At 46.2% G+C, this 11,143-nt stretch overlaps 1 protein-coding gene across 1 annotated transcript in view; it reads right to left on the minus strand.

Moving 5' to 3' along the window:
* LOC137895483 (cGMP-dependent protein kinase 1-like) overlaps nucleotides 1-3,757 on the minus strand; it is a 61,551-nt gene extending 57,794 nt beyond the window's left edge. Inside the window, exon 1 of the mRNA XM_068740957.1 lies at nucleotides 3,453-3,757. Within this exon, the coding sequence (XP_068597058.1) occupies nucleotides 3,453-3,757 (305 nt within the window). The remainder of the gene's footprint in view (nucleotides 1-3,452) is intronic.
* Between the last annotated feature and the right edge of the window lie 7,386 nt (nucleotides 3,758-11,143).

Raw genomic sequence — 11,143 nt, forward strand, 5'->3', positions numbered from 1 at the left:
TTTGTTGTTGTGGTCATTATGCCAAAGCCATTTTACAAGAATTTTTATTAATGGCTTCCTCTTCTATTGTAAAGTAATGAAAAAGAATAAACGAGCATGAAAGTGGTTGCGATTTGCTTGTGAAAATAACTTCAAAATAGTCTATAAATCTCGCCAGGTTTACAAGAACAAGGTGTGTAAGCCACTTCAACCGATAAAATAACAGAAGAAAACGTTTAAAGCATCAAATTATTTCTACTAGAATATAGAGTAGTGCTGATTGTATTTTCAAGTTATTACAAACATGAACAGTTTACATGGAAATGAAGACAAAGGCAAAGTTTCTTTTTTTTTCGATGATTTGTATCCCTCCACGAAAAGCCATCAATTTTCAAATTGAATTTGTTGTCCTTTTTTTAATCAAAGAGTGGATTTTATATATGGCACTGGGTCATTTTGGGTTCTCCACAACAACAACAATAACAACAACAGGTAAAGGTCGCATGAATGCTTTCACATTATACCCGGAGAAACGTGATCAAATCTGTGAAGAAAGAGCTTTGCATTGATCTACAGAAAATCATTTTGGAATGGATCTCCAGATCATTCAAGTGCTTCATTTTTACGCCATCGGCTGAATGAGTTCTGGTACACTGATAAATCACTGACGTTATTCTCAACCTGTCAGTTTTGCAGGGAAGACTTTTAAATTAGGGGTTCGAGACTTGTGGGTACACAAACAGCTGTGTTGTTCCTCTCTGACAGCGGCGTAATTGTATAAAAAATAGCGACCTGTCAAAGTCCTATGGAGACGCACTACTTAAAAAAACATTTTATTAAACATTACACATTGCATAGTGCTTTACAGATATCGCAAGGCACGTGCTGCACACCTACATCAAAAACAGGTAAATCATTGTGTTACAGCGTTGCATGCCAAGAATCAATCAAATAGTAGAAAGGTTTATTAACCTTAGAGATTGGTCAGTGATGTAAGATGTGACAGCAGAATTTAAAATGTTAAGAATTGCAATATGATTTGTATTGATTTGAACCCACTGTACGATAAAATCCTCTCACAAAGGAGCCGAGAGGAGTCTGAAGGTTCTTTAGTAGATATTTCAGTCTACCAATAAGAGTCAGAACAAGCTCCTCATGAAAACAAAAAAAAGATAAGACAGCCGTGCAGACTGCATCTATTTTTAACTTCTTACCCAACTATCTATAATCAGATGCTTCCAAAAACTGCAACGTGCTTCTAAAATGTTCCTTTATTTTTAATGACTGCATTAAGATCATTTCGATTTCACAGCTCTCGGGTTTTAAAGAGTAAACCTTAACAAAGATGTGAGCTGTGGTTTAGGCTGCGTGATGATCCATGCAATCATTACTGAGTTGGTGATGTTTTAAAATGGAATTAATAGTATGCAATGATTACAAAGGCAGAGAGCCCTGCATTCATTTATCTCATTGACCCTATTTGTTTTATTTCTGTAATTGAACTCCCAAACTTGAGTCTTCACCAATCACTGAGCAACATTCTTATAACCAGACCCAGATAAAAACATCTGCATGTCTCTGTTTTGTGAGGGTGATATATTTGGGGCTGAGAGTTCAACCTTCCTTAAATGGAGATAATATGCTCTTTTAGAAGGAAAACAGGAGAGGGGCAGCAGAAAAGTGGGAGAGGCCAAAGGAATTAAGAGACGCACAGGGGGGGGGGGGGTGTATAAGTCTATAAGTCAGGAGGTATCGACGTGGCTTGTGAAGAAGGTAAAGTGAAGGGAATGAAAGATAAAGATTAATGATAATCCAAATCCAACAAGTGGTATCACCATACTTCAAAATCAAAATCTACTGGAGACGTTTTTTGTCCCATGGGGCCACTTGCATATTTCTGAAAAAAGAAAACTCCTCTCCACTCAACTGAACAACAAAACTCATGGAAAATAACTTCAGATTTATGGCTGTACTATAGAAACAACAAGAACTACTGAAAATAGCTCCAGCAAGCTGATCTAATAAGAACTCAGTGGCCAAGCACACTCTGGGCATTTGTTCTCGACAATCTGGCCGCGCTCCAATCATTTTTCAATATATATATTTACCTGAGGAGAGATGGGGAACACGATCTTCCTCCTCTAACAGATGGAGAGACTGAAAAGGTGTGACAGACTCAGCAGAAACTCGAAGCTGTTGTTCAGAAGTTAAAAGGACCTCTCGGTCAAATAGAAGGTGAGTTTCCCTCAAATGGTGCAGCCAAAAAAACAAACAACTTTCATCTCTTAACTTTCAACGGCAAACTTCAAATGCCCCGTGCTGCATTATAACTGACAGAAGATTACACATACTTTTAACATCCAGCACATATGCCACAAAGTTTTGTAAAAATAATAATAATAATAATAAATGCCCAAATGAAGGATTTTTAACATTTTAAAGTTACGGATGCTGGTATATTTTAGTTTTAGCGTCAAGATGATGAAAAAAAATGTCAGTCCATTGTGTTTAAGGCGTCTGACATTGCAAGCCAGAAGCACAAGAGAAAGGCTGTCTGTGTATTTTGTAGTTAAAAAAGATGACAAGTTTTGACGAATGGCCTTTTCTACTCACATAAATAGTACCCTTGATTTTTTTTTTGGAATATGCTTTGATGAAATTCTCGTCGGTTTGCTTGTTTGTGTATCAACACGCCTGTTTTTCCCAACATATCTGAGAATCGAAGCATTTTATTTAGAACCACGATGGACTGAAAGGAACAGATTTGAAATCTCCCAACATTAAATGCAAAGCTGGATATAATTGATTAGATTTATTCAATAAAACCCGTTTTCAATATGCTTGCAGAGTAAAAGGCATAAATGTTTTTGCTTACCCCACAGGGCATACGCATATTGATTCACACACCACAGACAGCTGGATTATCTCACAACAGAAGGCTATTTTAATACCAGTTTGAGAAGCAGACTTCCTCTAGCTTTGTGTGTGTGTGTGTGTGTGGCAGAGAGAGAGAGAGAGAGAGAGAGAGAGCGCAGCTCCAGTTAAATCGTAAGGTAAACATGCAAAGAGCCTGTTAAGACTGTCAAAGCCTATTAAAATGTTTCTGGTGCCTCCGTCTTTGTTAACCTGTAAATCTGTCACCGGACAATTTCTCATTTTCCACCTTCATCTCCGTTCAGCCTCGTTTACATTCAGGCTTCGTTACTGAACTGATCGTCATCTCGGTGATATCTGAGTGACAGCTCTCATTTTCTGCGTGCGTGCGTGCGTGAGTCCGCGTGTTGGACATAGAGCCTAGCTGTCTCATCCATATGGATGCGCTACAGGTGCTGTACCTGCTGCGCCACAATTTAAAATTACGCACTCGGAAGATAAAGGTGACACGGCGCGAATGAAGTCGCGCGCGCGCGCGCGCGCAACGCGTGCGACCCGCAGACAGGTGAGCAGCATCCGTCGAGCATTGGGACACCTACTGTGGGCTCTTCGGGTAGAACGGGAGGGTGACCTGGCTGAGATCCTGGATGTCGAAGGCGGTGGGCTCAGCCGAGATCGCCTGCCTCTTCGTGCGCTGCTGCTCGTGCAGCTCGTTCTGCGTGTGGACCTGCTGGGTTGCCGGTTTGATGACGGAGCGGTATTTGTCCAGCTCGTTTTGGAGTCTCTGGATGAGCTCGTCTTTCTGGTCGAGCTCCAGTTCCAGCTCGTCGATCAGCGCGTCCCTCTGGCGCAGCTCCTCGATCTTCTCCTGGAGCGCGTACTGGAGGTCGCGCAAGGTGCCCATGTCGACTGGCGCCGACGAGACACTTTCCCCAACAAGTTTACCGAACGGCGCGCAGCTGGGTCTGTATCCTCTCTCCTCTACTACGTTGCTCATAAACTTTATCCGGCATGAACGGCGTTAGAGAGGCTGCAGCCCCCGTCTCTCTTGGGGGGGTCCTCGCCGCTCTACGTCACCTGCGGATGCTGGAAATTGAAGGGAAGGAATATCCAGTAGGTGGTTGGTGCGATTGGCAAGGTGAAAGCGTCTCAACCCGAAATCACGCAAAGTTTTCCCTCTCTTGCGCGTTCTTTCTCTCTCTCTCTCTCTCTCTCTCTTTCTCTCTCTCTCTCTCCCTCTCTCCCTCTCCCTCCCCCGGCGGTGTGACAGCGGAGGACCGTCCTCCTCGAGCACGTCAGCCTGCGACCCAGAGAGGAGAGCGCGCATGGCGAGAAGGGCGCCTAGAGGAATCTGTGGCACAGTGCAGTCTGTCTCTGGAGCGGGAGGCGCGTTCATCTCACACGGATGACGGACTCAGTGAGGAATCCACGGCTCTGAAAGCCACGTCGGCTCACCTGAGCGGCTCAGCTCAGAGGCAGCGGGGTTACAGATGAGCAGGGGGGGGGACTTCAAAGAAGCGTTGATTATGGGGGGGGGCAAATTACCCCCTCCCAAAAAGAGAATGTATAATTGAAACCATTGGTGTAGACTGAAATGCTATTTTTGGAGCCAAATGATGCGTTATAGATATATGACGTATTTATTTGTGCCTTATAGTATAAGTGTGTACAAGTATAAAGCTTATACTTGTACACCAGCTCCGTTTACATGCAGATGCAAAAGTGAAGCAAGAAAATCTACTGTTGAATTAGACTCGAGCAAGTCGACACTGTAAAGTTATTACTGTTCACATAAAGCCACCTTCCAGCAGCAGCTTCACCAGGACAGAGATACACTTACACTGTATTTTAATGTCACTGTACTTACTAGAAACAAATAGAAATCTATTATAGTTAATTTTTTTCTAATTTACAACACAATACTGTTCACAGTTCTGTCAGTACACATTACTATAAATGCACAGTATGTTAACTGTATTTGAATCTACGGAACGTATCCCCGATTCAATGATAAAGAATGAGTGGAGTGCATTGAACTCTGGCCTTGGTTTTCTTAAGAAGGTGTTGATAGACCATAGAACCTATCAGAGCCATTACATATGGAGATATAGATGAAATGGAAAAGGGATGTGACCTTTTGGTGGAACAGGAAAAAAACTGGAGACCAACATTACTCAGAGGTTGCTTTATCATTGCATCTCTAGACATCTGTCAAAAAAAAAACAGACTGTGCAGTGTCTCAAATTTTATTTCCCGCTATTCTCACTCACATTCCCATGATGCTCTGCTGTTTACAGTTAAATCAACAGTAAATGTCATTCTCCTAAAGTGTTGTCATTTTGTTTTGTCCCAGATTGCATTGCAGTTTACAGCATGTCACAGTGTGACAGATTTCACTGTGAATTTACAGCCAAGTTTTACAGTCTAATCTTGTGTTGTGTGTGTGTGTGTGTGTGTGTGTGTGTGCGTGCGCGTGCGTGTGTGAACTCTGTGCTGCCGGTGTCTGTCAGCATTATCCCAATGAGTCATCTGAAGCTCAGTGAAACAGCATTTGGCCTCATGCGCTCTGGACAAATTCAGAAGTGGATAAACTGCCAAGAACAAGCCGATAGGATGAAGAATTACTGAGGCGTCAACAGGAATTACTATGCTGAGAGGATGGGAAGCCACCGGCTGACAGTCAGGACGAACGGCTGGATGATCAAGAATGGTTTGGCTGTGAGGGCAGGTGTGTGTGTGTGTGTGTGTGCGTGCCTTTTTCTTATCAGGAAGCGCCTACCAGACAGGAATTCTAATAAAAGACCACAGACGCCCTCTAGTGGAGGATCAATGGACCCACAATAAGGTGGTGTGAACTTTTCAGAGTCCCACAGTGAACACTTTGGAGAATAATTAACACATTAGCGCCCCCCCCCCCCCCCCCCATCACCCATTAAAATAGACACTACCACTTATTACATCTTTATCAATGGAATAATATAGCTGCACTTTCCTTCCCCGCATCCTCCCACCACCTAAAGGCCCTCCCATTGTCCTTGAAAGCACCTCTGCGCTTTAAGTTTCACCTCGCCAACCATTCAGCTCAGCCCTTCTTCCGATACAGATCAATAGAAACAGGATCTGTCGCCCCACGCAGCGGTAACCCGAGGAGCTGTGCCGAGCCGCTGGCTGGTGCCACATCCTGACTTCAACAGGGGTCACACCGTCTCTGACCCCTGCTTGCCTTGCACCCCCCACCCCCCTGAACGAGCACACCAGTTCAAGTGCGGGCAATGACATCATGCAAAGGGGGGGGGGTCACTTGTGTTTCACTGCACATAGTGCACAACGTGGACACACATGCATATGCCTCTGAAATATATTCGAGAACATAATGTGCCTCATCATCGTCTCCCGGGAAGGCTGGCGAGAGATAATTTGAGCTTGATTTTTTTTCTTCTTCTTCTTCTTCTTGAATGAGCTCCAGTTTGTTCGTCATTCGTTTTCAAACCGGATCCTATTTCATTATCAAGTCTTTGTGTGCACTTTTGTGTTTGCGTGAAAGCCAAGCGATCGCTCCAATAACTCGTGGACAAACGAGGACCTTCGCTGTCTGCAATTTATTAATTGGAATGAAGAGGATGAAGACTGGACCGAAATGTCATCTGGCTTCCAATTAAAATATGAGTCGAACTTTATCTCTGCTGAGAGGAATTGAAGCGTAAAAGTGCGAGAGGGTGAGAACAGGGAACAGGCCTCAAATCAAACTCCAATCAACACAACTCTGGACTGTGGAGCTAAAACGAGCACCTAAAGGTGATGAAGGAAGCATATGGTCAAACAAAGCGTTTTCTAATGGAGTATTAAATATCCTCAGACATGCACTTCGGGTCCTCAGCGTCCAGCTCCTAAAAGCCAATAATGCATCGCACTTCCTCCCATCCGCGTCCCGTGGGACCGCCGTGATGGATCTGATCAATTTGCAGCTCTTTCTTGGCGCTTACGTCATCGCTTTTCAAGAATGAAAGTGCTCGTCCATTCATGGAAAAAAACGTCTGACCTCCCATTTAAGAAACGGGAAGGTCGGAAACGTGCGGGAAAAGCACCGTAGTGTGAATTAAGTGTCGCGCAAGCACAGGAGTTACCGGATCAACACACGCGCAATTGTCCGTCACCCAGGTTTATGTTGGGAGAGAGTTCCACATCCACGCCAAACCGCGCGTGGTGAAAAGTCAAAGATTCAGAAAGGCATTTGAAGATGGGGCACACATGGCTAAAAAAAAAAAAAAAAAATACTACCAGAGAGTCTTACCAGTCGGATTTAGCGTATTTCCGAAACGTCTGCCGCGTCACGTCCTGGTGCGTCTGCGGCTCCGCGGAGATGCCCTGCGCCCTGCGCGTCCTCGGCCCGAGAAGTTGCGCGCTGGGCAGAACAGACTGGCATTTGTGCAATTTTCTTTTCAGTTCTTGGATTTCGTCTTCGCGGTCCGCCAGACGTCTCTCCAGGTCCCGGATCCTCTCTTCCTTTAGCAGCAGGATCTTTGCAAAGTCGTCCTCCAGGTCACTCATCATGAAAATCGGCGTGAAACTTTTCCGCGATTCCTCCGCGATGTGGATCAAACCCGAGTAACTCCCAGCGTTCACGCAGGTTATTACACCCCCCCCCCCCCCCCCCCCCCTGCGCGCTCTGAACACGCGCAGTGACGACGCTCCGTGGATCCCCTTCGCTGCAACCACCTTGTTTATTTCCGACGGAACGCGCAAAGCGATGTTTAAAGCCGGGGCGGCTGACGGAGCAGCGCCGCGCAACAGTCCACCAATCCGCCGGGGAATCGCTGACGATCCTTCATTGAGAAACCAACTACAGCAGCTGTTCCTCTGCCGGTCGTCAAACGGGAGGCAACTTCTGTAGCTTCACCGGAGGAAGTCCGGTGCAACTGCTGCCAAAACTATCTGCACCGTGCGCTCTGAGCGCAGCGCCAGACACCCACGGCACCTCCGCGCTACGGCTTCACCGGACAGTGGACTGGGCTGCAGCGTGTTGGCAGCGGTCACAATGAATTTATATATGTGTGTGTGTGTGTGTGTGTGTGTGTGTGTGTGTGTGTGTGTGTGTGTGTGTGTGTGTGTGTGTGTGCGTGTGTGTGTGTGTGTGTGTGTGTGTGTGTGAACGAGCATCAGTGAAGTGAAAGTCATCTCCCTATAAGGGCAGCCATTGTGTATTCTGTTCTTCAGTTGCGCTCAAGCGTCGCCGTGGAGATTCATGTGATGTGCGCGTCTTCAGGATTGATCCGATGTCATCTGGGGACATAATAATAATAATAATAATAATAATGACGTGTTGGACGTGAAACATCAGATTCAGAAGTGCGTAAAGTTTCATTCCAAAATGATGAGATTATTCTAAACAAGATCAAATGGATTATTCATAGTTGGGGGGGGGGGGGGGGGCTGGGGGGTTAGTCACATGCTCCATTACCTGCATCCATCCTACTGTGCTGACTAACAGGTCATCTCCTCTGTGTGTAATATTAATCTCCGAACCCAGTCCCATATTTCTATGAGCCATTTTTCACACTCCTGCCTATAATCTGTTCCGACTCAATGAATTCATTGAGGAAAAGAAGGGAGCTGATGGGCACTGGGGGGGGGGGGGGGGGTTGCATTAAGATCTGAGTTAAACATAGAGAGAGCAGCTCTTTCCTCTCCTGGTTAGAGTTAGTTCAACACAGCTCAGTCTTGTCATCTACCTGTTTTACTTCACCGCCTCGTATTTGGGCTTGAAATGAATGTTGCCGGTAAAACTGGGTTATAGGTCTCAACAGAGTTTTTATTTCCTTGCTCCTTTAAACTTGGAGCTCTCCAGATGCAAATGGAGGGGAGGGACGTGCGCACGACTAGTAGGCCTAACGGTCCCTCTTATGCTGTCATCATATTTTGTACACACCCCCCCCCCCCTCTCTCTTTCATCGAGTTCCATGTCGTTGTTCTATACCCAACAACGACAGACACACGTCCTCCTTCCAGGAGGTAATAACAGACCTGTGGCAGCCCCCCCCTCGTTCCACCCCCTGGCTTCATTCCTCCAGGATAGATCGCCGTAGAACAGTTATGAACTGGTTCCTCACAGTTTGCCTCGAGAGTCTCTGCGAGTGTTTCACATGGTGACGTGAGCAGCGTTCAGAGACAGGGCGAGGACCAGGACCGGGTCGATCGATTAATTATGTATATGCTGCAAACACTGTGTCCGTTACAACAGCGGCAAATGGAGTGTCACCTTTCATGACGCCACCCACATCCACAGAGAATATGGGCTGCGCTGAAGAAGCGCCGCCAGACGTTCATTTGGGCAAACTGACGTAGAACACCATCGATCGGTTTAGTATTAAAATATGCTTGATCTTATGTCACCCTCTTAATCATTCCTGCCACATGCACTGATCTCTACGGCGATACCCCCCCCCCCATTCCCATGTTTTCAGAGACTGAGTGATGCTGAGACTACCAGTTTCAGCTTGTACAGTCTGTCTGAGCAATAGTTGGGTCATCTTAGTGGGTTAGGTAATGGACGGCAAGTTAACCTCATGGCACCCGGAGGTATAGATGCTCCAGAGAGCGGCCGTTCATGGGCGCCATCGAGTCCACGGTTGCTGCTCTGTGATAAAGGGTTCCTGTTGTCTTCGCCGTGCTGCTAAAGTGTGCCCTCCTCTTCGCCTCTGGGACAGATCAGCTTACGGAAGAGAAGAGGGCAGACATTAGTCACTGTTTTCCTGTAAGACACTCACTCACACACACACACACACACACGAGCACAGAGGGAATTGAGAGAGAGAATATCCTGCGTCGACCCAGACATGTGCTTGCACAGCATTATCATCAATGCAAATGGTTTCATTAAAAGATTGATGTAATCATTCACAAAGCCAAACTCCCAGCAGACACACAAACATGGTCATGTGATACAGAAACCTTAGATGGGATTACTGTAAGTGTAATGTTGGGGGGGGGGATCCTCTCCCTTGAGCCTTCGATGTCTTTGATAGCACTGTGCTCTCTGTGCTAGACACCACCAGCTGGCCGTCTGCCTCAGCCTACCATCCCATGGAGGGGGGGGGGGCATCGGCGCTAGGAGGAGGTGAGAGATGAGAGAGACATGTCGTTGGAAGCAGGGCAGGAGAGATGCTTCGGCCTGGAACAATCTATTTCCGACCCTTTCTTGTCCACTGAAAATCCGCGGCTAATCCAGGCAGTAACGTAAATATGCCAGCCTTCCATCATATCAGTGGAGTCTCTCACCACTGCTTGATGTCATATCCAGAGCTGCAGATTGATCACTCGGCTCGCAGCGGAGATGGAGAGCAACCAGAGCTCAGGAAACGGACTGAGCGAACGCAACACTGATACTTCCTTCCGGCCTTCCGACAAGTACAGTTGAAATTAAACGGCGACGACAGGAGGTGCAAACTGTTCTGTGAACATCAGTGAATGATAGATTTTATTATTCCTTAAGTTATCCGTGAATTTGTCAGTGAAGAATGTTTAAAATATTAAAGCAGCTATTATGGTGTTGTTGTTTTTTTAATTGAAAATGGCTCACACCCCACAAGTTCTACATTCTGCACGACCCCCCCCCCCCACAACTCTTCCAATAGGGCATCCTATAGAGGGCATTATGGATCTGTCAAATTTGGTTCTTGTGCAAATCCCAAACATGTCCTATGTGAGGGGGGTCTGAGTGAGTGAGTCCTTCCTCTTCCAAGTCAGCATTCACAACATTGGCTTGATGGGGGGGGCGGGCGTTGTCATCCGTTAGGATAAAGTTGTCACCAACAGCACCTGCATATGGTCGAGGATCTCATCTCGGTACCTGAGACCGGTGAGAGTCCCATCCCGGATCACATGAAGGTCTGTTCGCCCGTGGATTGAAATTCCTCCCCAAACCAAAACAGATGGTCGTCCAAACCGATCATGCTCGAAGATGTTTGGCTCAATGTTGCGCTCCCTCTGGCCGTCTTCACCCCCCGCGCGATCCAGAAAGTGCAATCAAAACTTGGACTTATCTGTGAAGAGCACAGAGAAATCACTGCTGGATAAAAAATAGCAATGCCTAAAAGCATGATCCCTAGCAAATGGTGACTAGTGTATTTCTTTGACCCATAAATGATGTTGTGTGTGTGTGTGGGTGGGGAGGGGGGGGGGGGGGGTTCCAGCGATAATTGTTGGTAATTAAATCATGTGTTTGCAAATCAATTAATTGACAAGTTGCCGGAGGCTGCACAAACAGGAAAGTAATGAAGAACAGTTGCACATG

This window comes from Brachionichthys hirsutus, chromosome 7 (assembly GCF_040956055.1).
Source record: "Brachionichthys hirsutus isolate HB-005 chromosome 7, CSIRO-AGI_Bhir_v1, whole genome shotgun sequence".
Taxonomy (NCBI): Eukaryota; Metazoa; Chordata; class Actinopteri; order Lophiiformes; family Brachionichthyidae; genus Brachionichthys; species Brachionichthys hirsutus.